The sequence below is a fragment of the Sinocyclocheilus grahami genome, unplaced genomic scaffold (genome assembly GCF_001515645.1).
Source record: "Sinocyclocheilus grahami isolate Dianchi unplaced genomic scaffold, SAMN03320097.WGS_v1.1 scaffold1175.1, whole genome shotgun sequence".
Classification (NCBI taxonomy): Eukaryota; Metazoa; Chordata; class Actinopteri; order Cypriniformes; family Cyprinidae; genus Sinocyclocheilus; species Sinocyclocheilus grahami.
Window position 1 is genome coordinate 118,982 of NW_015506354.1, and position 12,394 is coordinate 131,375.

Sequence of the window (12,394 nt, forward strand, 5' to 3'; positions counted from 1 at the left end):
CGTTCGAACGAATCAATTGAATGAATGAATCAGTGATAAAATCAGTGACATGCTGCCACCTGCTGGTGGATTTAGTTTCATTTTTCAGTCAGGAGCGCTTGTCCTCTTAATTAAAAAATTTAGGTGCATCTTCTGATCAATAATCAAAAATTATGATAAAAAATTATCCTTCCTAATATGAGGTGACATTTGACTCCTTAAAGTGACGTACAGGGCAGTTTATAAGCTTTTTAAAATTTATATTTAAAACATATGTAGAATAACACAAATAAGTTACCAATCATATAAAATTAGTATTAATAAATTAATGTGTACTACAGAGGTGGCACAGAAGAACAAAAAGTGGCTTGTAGGTACATTTCCAGACGTTTAATGAGGCTCAGAGGTCGCATGAGTGCAATTAAATTCATACATTCATGTGGAGATTAATGTTTTTAAATATAACATTTTGAATACAGAAATATTAAATGATTTAAATAACTGAAATTATACGCTAGAAACTAAATCCACCAGCAGAAGGCGGCAAGTCACTGATTTTATCACTGATTCATTCATTCAATTGATTCGTTCGAATGACTGATTCATTCAGGAACGAAGCAAGTGACTCTTTATGAACTGACGGAAATCCATCGTAGCGACGGAACACTTTAATCCCTGGAGTTAACATTAATTTCAACATTTACTAAATCAAAAGTTGTATCTGTAAACATTAGTTTAAAAGTATGGGATTTAAAAAAGTTATCTAAAATAATAATAAAGACAGTTTTGTGTATATTTGTAGTGCATCACATTTTTTTCTGAGTAAAAACATTCGGTAACACTTAACGCCTTTATGCATAATGCGTTATAAAGGTATTCATAATGTATGTTTTAATGCATTGTAACGAATTAAGTTGAAATGCATTTTTTAAGGATTTGTAAATAAATTATAAAAAAATGAAGTTCTTTATCTATACTGGCCAGCCCTGGTGCCTACATATTAATTTATTTACATAATTATTCGTTTAAGGCTTTTGATAATATTCATGTATCATGATGCTTATTCATTTGCTCTGAAATAAAAATTTTTTTTTCATGAACATAAAATTCAGTTGATGATTTGACTGTGACCTAACATGAACCGCTGTGAAAATGCTATGACAAATATATTGCTCATTACTAGATGACGTTAATTAAAGTGATATTGCTTTATCGAATCTCAGTTTTTTGATTTGTTGGTCATTTTGTCTAATGTGGCTTTTACAAGGTTCTGTTATTTGATGTTTTTAAAAATAAATTTTTCTTTCTATTCCTGCAGCTTTAGTGTCTAGTCAGTGATTTAATGTTGAAATTGAGTGCAACACGTTTGTTATTAAATAGAAACACTGTCTGGCTTCTGGGGTGTATTCCAGAAAGGAGGTTCAACAAACTCTGAGTTAAAACTTGAACTCTGAGCTGAACAGTTAGTTCAATCCACTCGGAGTAAGTTGACTGAGAAGACTCACTCACTCACTCACGCACTCACGCACGCACGCACACACACACACATACACACACACACACACTCTCTCTCTCTCTCTCTCAAACTGTGTAATTGCAACAAAAAACTCAAGCCAGACGTGCATAAAAACACCTTTTACCAACCAAATGCATGTTTTATCGAGAGAATAGTATATTAAATATAATTAACCAATCATCTAATACCATTAGATAAGAAGTGTCTGTATAATACGTGTTCTTTTATTCATTTGTAGGGCTTGTTTTGTTTGTTGAGCTCAACGGGCCAATAAGAAACTAATTACTACTATTCCTTTTAATTACACATCTCTTTAAAATGTCTATAAATGTATAAAAATGATCCGAAATCAAGTAAAAAAAAAAAAAAATCGTTAAAAATGTCAGTTTTTTTTTCAAACAGTGAAATCACGTGAGTCAAATTAATCGTGAAGGATTCGAAGCTTCACGAAGCAGTGCTTCTGCTAGTACGGACTGTAATTTCATCTTTGTCTAATAAATAGATCAATCAATTTCAACACTATAAATCATCAAATTAATATACAGCATCACAAATCATAGTATAGATTAAAAACTCACTTATTAAAGCATTAAAATCATTTACACGCATTTTACACTCACAAATGTGCATGAAGAAAAATATATATTATATGCAGTATCTACGGAAAAACTCTCAAACACAAGTGAAATACAACATATTCTTTTATTATTGTATTATATTGATAAATGTCCATCTGAGCCGAAAAAAGAGAATACAACAAGAAATCAAGAATAAACTGTAATATCAATAATAAAATATGTACAAGAGGAGTATAGCATTTATTAACACGATCTTTCCAAACTCTCTCTATACAACCAAAGGGTTAAAAGTTCGTCCCGTTGTGACGTCACCGTCCGCTCGTCCAATCACATCGCATCAACATTCCCTTTCGAATACTCTGATCGATTGATGTGCTTACCGCAAACATCAGTGACCAAATAATCAAACCGCGTTGATCAATAGCACTTTAGTATCTTCAGTAGCCGAGTCAGCTGCACAGCTCCCATCTCTGACCAGCAGGTGGCGCAAACTAAACTCTCCCGCACGACTAGTTAATCTTCACGGTTAGCTTCGCAGGTTAATATACACTGTATTCTGGTTCATAAATAGATTGTTGGTCTATACATATTGAGATTCGTTCTTATATATCTAAAATTAATACGCACCAAAATGAACGAAATCAGAAAATATATTTACTAGTACGAAAACACGGTCGCACGCAGTTCCCTAGCAACGTCCCAAACCAGCGCCCTGTGCACGAGCTTAACGTCAAGCGCGCCTCGGATTTAAAGGAATAGAACGCAAAAATGAAATAAAGTAAAATAGAATAAAATATTTAATCACCCTCATGTCGATCAAATCCTGTTTTTTCCCCTCATGAGACACTGCAGTAAATGTAAAAGAGCAGCTCAGACATTCACTGCTGTGTTTTACAGAGAAAGTCACATGGATTTGTATGGAAGGCCGTTTTCGCAATGGCATATATATATATATAATAAAAAGCTAATTGCAACTTTCTATCTCACAATTCAAATATAAACTCGGATTTCTGAGAAAAAAGTAATTGTGCGATATAAAAGACGTAAACTCACAATTCTGATTTTTTTTCCTCAGAATTGCGAGTTTTGTTGCAAGTTGCAATTCTGAGTTTAATATATACTCTTAATATAGAAAACTAAGAATTGCGGGATATAAATTTGCAATTTTCCACACAATTCTAAGTTTACATCATGCAATTCGGAATATATTTTTTTTGGCCACAGAATAAAAAAAATATAAAAAGGTAATTGCGAATTTTTATCTCGCAATTCGGATATAAACTTCCATGTCTGAGAACAAAAAAAGTCAGAACTAAAGATATAAACTCCGAATTGCAAGAAATAAACAAAAAAATAAAATCTCAATTTTTTCCGTGCATTCTGATGGGCGAAAGGTTTATCTCACAATTTGGACATTCAGAATTTTGAGAAAAAAAGTCAAAATTGTGAGATAAAAATTCACACAAAAAAAAATGCGAGATGTAAACACAAAATTGTGAGAAAAAGTCTGAATTGTGAGATAAAAAGTCGTAATAACTTAAAAAAAAAAAAAAATTGTGGCAGAAAAAAAAACTTGCAATTACTTTATTTCTTTATCCTGCGTCACAAACAAGCTTCCATAGGTTTACGTGGCATGAGGGTGAGTAAACAGTGCCAGATTTCATGTTCGTCTAAACTAGTCCTTTATCATCATTTGGTAGAGAAGCAAACTCACGTCACTTTTCACAGACCTGAAGGAAACGCACAAACACTCCGCTCGTCTTCTAGTGCTCATGTCATCAGTTAAAGGCAAACGATTCCCCATAAAGCAGAAAATCTCTATCCTAGCAGTTAAAAACACACACGCACTTCCAGATAGTTCAAGTAATCACAGACAAATTCAAATAAACCAGAAGAGTTTCAAATAAAAAACCTCAACCTGCAGGAAACTCGGGTTACGGTCTGTTTGCAACCTCGGTCACCCGTCACACAATGATAAAAAACACTAGTATCCGCTTCAAATTATTACATATAAAATAGATTTCAAATCTAATTCACAAACCACCACCACCTGCGCAGGTAGAGAAGGTGAGGATGACGTCAGAGGAACCAGATGAAGGTGTTTATGTACGTAACGTAGCCGCTCGTCCCTTCCTGAAGCTAAATCCTACTGCATTTGGCATTACAGGCAAAACAAGTAAAAAAAAATTTTTAAAAAGGCAAAAAATAAATAAACATTACAACAGATTTCAGACAAATATAGACTTCCGAGTACAGCTTGTCAAAAACTGCAACACATTCAAACTATTATAAGACTTTTGCGCATTATCACTTTGACTAAGTTCAACGAATATTCAGAAACGGCTCTAAATCTAGTCAAATGATCGAGATTTTGTCTCAACATCACGATGTTGAGATGATTTCACAGAACAGGCGAGTTCGACTGCAAACCCTCAGGAGAAACTGCAGGTTTATGCGTAAAATAACAGCTTAGATATTAAACGTAGCACTGAATCGAGACGTGCGTCCTGATGGTGAACGGCTTTGGAGTGTTTAGAGGATTTATATTTGGACACAAACATGTAGAAATTTAGTACGTTTTCTGAGTTATGTAATATTATGTACAATTCTATTTAATTGTTGACAGGATCGTCCGTCAGACAAGAGAAGCATTACATTTGAGTCTTTTAATTCAATGCATTTCATCTGCATCCGAACAGGATTTTGACCCTGCGTGAGAAACTTAACCGAACTTTACTTTCCGTCCGAATAATTTGATGCATTTGGTGAGTTTAAAACATCGACGGGGTTCGTTTTCCCTCAAAGAGGATCCGCGTTTTGAAGCAAAAGGCACGTCGTTAAAAAGAAGCGAACGCAAGACGGGAAATTTCGAGAGGCGGAGGAGAAGAGGAACTCAAGGAGAACTAGAACTACAGAAGTGTGGGAAGCACCCAACTTCCTGTGAGGCTGAACGGAGATGTTTGGAGCGTCCTCTGGCGTTCCTCCGTGTTTGTTGACTTCCCCTCGAGCACCCAGGCCTGCCCGGATCATCTCGGTCTCGGCACTCCCGTCCCGTTCGAGTTTGACCACGCACGAGTTTGTGGAAGCAGTTTTTGGTCGGAGATCGAAGGTCATACGAAGACTTTGGCGAGGGCGTCGGCTCCCGCGCTGCCTATGTAGCACTTGGTGGGGTGGAACGCCACATCGTTGATGGACTCGTCGAACTTCTTCCTGTGAGCCGTGAACTCCTGGATGCACGTCTTGCTCTCCATGTTCCACAGACGCACCGAGCAGTCATGACCTGAGACACATCAGCTTATTGAACAGACATTTCGAAAAAGTTGCTTTACAAAGAAAACATTTAATAAATAACTATAATAAATGGGTTTTAATGTTTTTTACATGAATATTGAAATATGAACCACCAGTAGGTGGCGTGAAGTCACTGTGTTAATGAGTGATTCATTCAACTGATTTGTTCAGATGGTTGATTCATTCAGAAATTAAGAAAGTGACTGCATTTATGAGTCATTGAATTATTGACTCACTCGATTCGTTTAAATGGCTGATTTATTCAGAAATGAAGCAAGTGACCATCTTGATGAATGAGTCACTGAATCACTAACTCACCCAATTTGTTCAAATACGTGGATTAATTCAGAAATGAAGAAAGTGACGGTCTTTATGAACGAGTCATTCAATCACCGACTCACTCGATTTGTTCAAATATGTGGATTAATTCAAAAATGAAGCAAGTGACTGTCTTTATGAATCGGTAACTGAATCAATTCATTCAAACAGCTGATTCATAAGCCAGTGACTGTCCTTACGAATGAGTCATTGAATCACTGACTCACCCAATTTGTTCAAAAACGTGGATTCATTCAGAAACTAAGCAAGTGACTGCATTTATGAATGAGTCGGTGAATCACAGACTCACTCGATTTGTTCAAATATGTGGATTCATTAAAAAAAAAACTCACTCGATTCGTTCAAATGGCTGATTTATTCAGAACTGAAGCAAGTGACCGTCTTGATGAATGAGTCACTGAATCATTGACTCACTCAATTTGTTCAAACAGCTGATTCATAAGCCAGTGACTGCATTTATGAATCAGTAACTGAATCACTGGCTCACTCGATTTGTTCAAAAACATTTACAAGTGTTTGCATGACTTTGTTCAGCATCAGACTGTAGAGTAAAGCTGATGTTCTCGAGTACTTACTACCAGACATCAGATAGAGACCATTGGGATCCACTGCAAGACTGGTGACAGCATCCAGATGAGCGACCATAGAGTGAATCAACTTGCCTGAGAAGAAACATCAATATATATGAATACAAACATAACAAAATAACATAAAAATCTAAATAATAAAAATAACAACAATAACTTTTCTAAGAAAAAAAACATACACAGAATGAAGGAATATATACAGATGATATATTTAATAATAATTTCTAAAGTTTTTTTTTTTATTTCTTTTTTTAAAGAATGCATCTCAGTTTCCACAAAAATATTGTGCAGCACGACTGTTTTCAACATTGATAATAATCAGAAATGTTTCTCGAGCAGCAGATCAGAATATTATACTGATTTCTGAAGATCATGTGACACTGAAGACTGGAGGAATGATGCTGAAAATACAGCTGCACATCACAGAAATACATTACAGTTTAACAGAGAATTACATAGAAAATTTATATTTTAAATTCTAAAAATATTTCACAATTTTTACAGTATTTTTGATCAAATAAATACAGCCTTGCAGAGTAGAAAAGACTGAAAGAAGCGACATTAAAAATCTTACCATGTATAAGTGTGTATATATATATATATACATACATATAAAATGCACATATGTGTCTCTGCAGCACAGAAGCAGTGTTAAGTCGCTGGGGGATATTTGTAGCAATAGCCAACAATACATTGTATGGGTCACAATTATACATTTCTCTTTTATGCCAAAAATCATTAGGATATTAAGTAAAGATCATGTTTCATGAAGATATTTTGTAAATTTCCTACCGTAAATATATCAAAACTTAATGTTTGATTAGTAATATGCATTGCTAAGAACTTCATTTGGACAACTTTAAAGATGATTTTCTCAATATTTAGATTTTTTTGCACCCTCAGATTCCAGATTTTCAAATATTGTCCGATCCTAACAAACCATACATCAATGGAGAGCTTATTTATTCAGCCTTCAGATGATGTATACATCTCAATTTAAAAAAAATTTACCCTTATGACTGGTTTTGTTGTCCATGGTCACATATATATATTAAATGACTAATAGTAATCAACATAAAAACCAAAACAACATCAATAATCAAAGTACTGATTGAAATACTAATAATAAACAGTCTCGAGTTGAGTTGAATATTAATATCTGTCGGTCACCTGTGTTGTTGTCGAAGAATCGGATGTGTCGGTCCTCTTGTGCTGTGATGGTGATGGGAAGCGTCGGGTGACTGAGCACTTTATTAATCTGACACGGCGCATCTGAACATCAAACACATCAACGTCAGAGAGCATCATGGGACTTTTCCATTCACTCATGACTAAACTATTATGATTCCATTCATTGAGATTTCTAGAAAGGTCTTCTTCACGTCAAGCACCAATAAACTAAAAGAGATGATGTTAAAGGAACACTCCACTATTTTTGAAAACAGGCTCATTTTCCAGCTCCCCTAGAGTTAAATAGTAGAGTTTTACCGTTTTCGAATCCGTTCAGCTGATCTCCGGGTCTGGCGGTAGCACTTTTAGCTTAGCTTAGCATAGATAATTGAATCTGATTAGACCGTTAGCATCTCGCTCAAAAATGACCAAAGAGTTTCTATATTTTTCCTATTTAGAACTTGACTCTTCTGTAGTTACATCGTGTACTAAGACCGACGGAAAATGAAAAGTTGTGATTTTCTAGGCCGATATGGCTAGGAACTATACTCTCAATCCGGCGTAATAATCGAGGAGCTTTGCTGTCGTACCATGTGTGCAGCAGGTACACCTAGCCATATCGAAAATCACAACTTTTCATTTTCCGTCGGTCTTAGTACACGATGTAATTACAGAAGAGTCAAGTTCTAAATAGGAAAAATATAGAAACTCTTTGATCGATTTTGATCTAATCAGATTCAATGAACTATGCTAAGCTACAGCTAAAAGTGCTATCGCCAGACCCGGAGATCGGCTGAACGGATTCGAAAACGGTAAAACTCAACTCTAGGGGAGCTGGAAAATGAACCTATTTTCAAAAATAGTGGAGTGTTCCTTTAAGGACTCAGCAGCACGTGACTGATCTCATCGAGTCCTGTGGCTAAAATCACAGAAAGTGTGTGTGAAGTACCAGGTTTTCCGGCGGCTTGCGACTCGAGCTCCAGCACCAGCTGTCGGGTCTCCATGTTGAAGATGCCCAACCTGCCGTTAGTGAAGGCCGTGACCATGTGAGCCGGATCACTGCAGACCAGATCCACCGACGACGGGACGCCCAGCTCTGAAGCGCACAGAAAACAACAGAAGGAGCTCAATCATGTGTTTGTGCTTTTCACAGCTGAAATCATCACGAACCACCGACAAAACCAACCAAACAATTCATAAACTCAACTCAACTAAAGCAAAAATTTTTTTTAAACTGATGATTTTTAAACTGGTCTTTTTTTTTTGTAAGAATATTATTTTGGGGTTTGTTCATCAAAAAACTCAAAATCTAAAATTCATCAAAAAAACAACAACAACAAAAAGATAATTAATTCATTTATTAAATAAATAAATAAATAAATAAAAAATGTTGGGTAAAATATTTGTAACTAGTAAAATATTAATAACTAACAGAGTTAAAAATGCAAAAAAGCATGCACAGCTCCTAAAAAAACATGCCTGTAGGTGTTCGTCCCCCAAAAAAAAATTATAAAAAAGGTCAGTAAAACATTATTAATGTTTCAATTAATTAATTGAATTGTTTGCAGCTGTAGTGCGCCAACTTTTAAAAAAGATCACTCTTTATTTTATTTTTTAATGCTAAAAAAAAAAAATATATATATATATATTTTTTTTGTAAATTATGTGTTGTAAATTATACTTAAATTTTTTAAGACTGTCATTTTGGGGTCCATTTTAAAGGGGACCTATTATGCAAAATTAATGTGAATAATTACTGTATTAATAAGGAACCAGAGCTATGTTGTTATTTTTATTCTTAACCCGAAAACGCTCACCCTGTGTATAATTCATAAACGCACCTTTATTGCTTCTTGTCTCTGTGAATACAGTCAGAGACAATGGCATAACAGGTGCTGAAATCATCTAACCATCAATATATTAAAATATTGCTAAAATATTAAATAAAATATTTTTGGTAAACTGCTGTGTGGTCTCATTTTTTAATTCTTTAAGACTGTTAAATTGGGGTCCATTTCAAAGCTAAAATAAAAAATAAAACACATTTTTGTAAACTGATGTGTGGTAAACAAACAAAAGCAACTGATGTGTGTTTGGGTGCAGTACCTTTGTCCTGGTTGAAGACGGCGATGGCGGGCGTGATATCCGCTGCGCTCCAGAGCCTCACCGTCCCGTCTGCGGAGCACGACAGCAGTCTGTGATGAGCCGAGCTGTACACCAAACCCCAGACTGCATCTGTGTGTCCAGACAGCGCCCCCCGCAGCACCGACGGCTCTACAGCAAACACAGACACACTCGATCACACACACACTCTCACTGAGACTCACTGGCGTCTGCAGGGGACAGGGACGCACCGTACGAGTCATACGGGTCGATGTTGGGGCTCGGTGTGTTCCAGCACTGAATGCTCGCGTCCAAACCGCCGCTGAAACACTGCTCACCGCTGGAGCTCATCACCACACACAGAACCGGACCCCTGAGACCAGACATACACCACATCAGACAGCTGCTGGTTTATCCTGGTAATAAGATCTAGACCTGATTCACACGCACCTGTGAGCCCTGAAGGTGTAGATGGGCTCCACATCCAGAGCGGCGCACCTGAAACAACAACACCACGTTACACTGACCGACACCAGCAAAACACAGGGCTATTATCTATTATCTGTATCTATCTGTATTTCTGTATTTATGTTCTACTGTAGTGTTATCTGTATGCACCAAGGGTCTGAGAGTAACGCAATTTCAATTCTCTGTGTGTATGTGCTGTACATGTGGAAGAATTGACAATAAAGCAGACTTGACTTCACAACTACGACATTTCTGAAATAAAGATGAAAGGAAAAAGTCTCTATTTTTCATTTAGTTTAAGTTGAGGCACCACATTTACTAACTTAATAATGGAACTGAAATAAAAACAAATGAAACATATATAGTACTATTAGAATAAATACATAAATTGAAATATTAATATAAAAAAATTTATATAAAAAAAAAAAAGGAAAAAGCTGAATTGAAAACGCTAAATTTAAGCACTAAAAGTTCTAACTGGAAATAAAATAAATAAAAACTAATGAAATAAAAACAAACTAAACTGGAATAGTAATATTTAAAAAAACTGAAATAACAATAAACTAAACCTGAATATTAATATATAAAAAACGAATAAAAAAAAAAACACTGATAAAAAGCTAAAAAAAAAATAAAAATAAAATGATAAAAAAGAACCTAAATAGTCATATAAAAAAAAAACTGAAGTAAAAATAGTAATATTTAAACTGAATTTGAACTAAATTAAACCGAAATAGTAATAATAAAAAAATAAAACACTGAAATAAAATAAATTAAACCTAAATAGTAATATAAAAAAACTAATGAAAATCTGAAATAAAACTGAAATAAAAACAAATTACACCTAAACTGTAGTATACAAAAAAGAAATAAAACTGAAATAAAAAACAAATTAAACATAAATGTAAAAAAAACAAACAAACAAAAACTAATAAACCAAACTAAAATAAAACCGAAATAAAACAAATTAGAACTAATAAAAAAAACTGATATACTGTAAATATTAATGTTTAACTTTTAATTTATTAAAAATAAAACTGACAAAAGCACATAAAATTACAAAAAAAAAAAAAAAACTAAATTAAATAAAAATCTAGTTTACAATATGAATCAAACCCCTGAATGAGGACCAGGGTAATGAGACTCTCACTTCTTGGTCGGGGCGGTTTTCTGCAGGTTCCACAGTTTGAGCGTGTGATCTTCAGACGCGGTGATCAGAACCGGCTCGACGGGGTGAAACGCAAAACGCAAGGCCGCGGATCGAATCGAAGTGGTTTCTGAGCGTGAACTTGGGGTTCCACGTCTTCCGCAGGGCGTCTTTATTATTAGTGATCTGAGAAACATTCACAAATACAGCACATTTCCACTGATGAAGGAACTGACATTTCTGTATCAAATACTATATATATATATATATATCAGCATACTACAGCTGCAAACATAAATTCACTTAATTAAAATATTAATGTTTTGCTTAAATAGTTTTGGGCGAGCACCACGGTTATTATAGTTAACTAAAACCATAAAACATACTTGAAAATAAAATAAACATGAAATAAAAGATCATCTAAACGGCTTCATTATGATTAATTATAAACATGATCAATCTGGTAAAAGTTTTACATTTTTAACAAACTAACAATCATCCTATAAACCCATTATAATAAACGTTTCATCTTAGTTTTGTCTTTACTTATGAGAAATAAAATAAAAACAAAATAGCAAGAGAACTAAAATTAAGAAAATGATAATATTTTATTTTTACATTTCCGTTTTCATTTTTACTAATTTTGTTGTTAGTTTTTTGTTTTTATATTTTATATAATATATATTTTTAAATATATAGTTTTTACGTTTTAAGTACTTCAACAAAAATAAGAGATCTTGCCTTTGCAACAAGCTGAAATAAGTTTACTTTTTAAATTAAATCTTTAACTAAATTTATGTATTTATTTAAACTTTTAAATTAAAATGAAAGTGGAAATTATAAAAATAAAAACTGATATGCATCATGATATTTACATATATTATAATATACAATATGTGTCCCTGCACCACAAAAGCAGTGTTGAGTCGCTGGGGGATATTTGTAGCAATAGCCAACAATACATTGTATGGGTCACAATTATACATTTCTCTTTTATGCCAAAAATCATTAGGATATTAAGTAAAGATCATGTTCCATGAAGATATTTTGTAAATCTCCTACCGTAAATATATCAAAACTTAATGTTTGATTAGTAATATGCATTGCTAAGAACTTCATTTGGACAACTTTAAAGATGATTTTCTCAATATTTAGATTTTTTTGCACCCTCAGATTCCAGATTTTCAAATAGTTGTATCTCAGCCAAATATTGTCC

The 12,394-nt window shown here is 34.2% G+C and overlaps 1 protein-coding gene across 1 annotated transcript in view; it reads right to left on the reverse strand.

Moving 5' to 3' along the window:
* Window positions 1-4,159: 4,159 nt before the first annotated feature.
* The window catches only part of LOC107567626 (striatin-like), a 56,150-nt gene continuing 47,915 nt past the window's right edge, over window positions 4,160-12,394 (reverse strand). Inside the window, 10 exon segments of the mRNA XM_016253330.1 lie at window positions 4,160-5,353; window positions 6,279-6,365; window positions 7,461-7,562; window positions 8,410-8,556; window positions 9,567-9,734; window positions 9,815-9,936; window positions 10,014-10,061; window positions 11,182-11,273; window positions 11,275-11,397; window positions 11,459-11,463. Coding sequence (XP_016108816.1) covers window positions 5,184-5,353; window positions 6,279-6,365; window positions 7,461-7,562; window positions 8,410-8,556; window positions 9,567-9,734; window positions 9,815-9,936; window positions 10,014-10,061; window positions 11,182-11,273; window positions 11,275-11,397; window positions 11,459-11,463 — 1,064 coding nt within the window. The 3' untranslated portion in view covers window positions 4,160-5,183.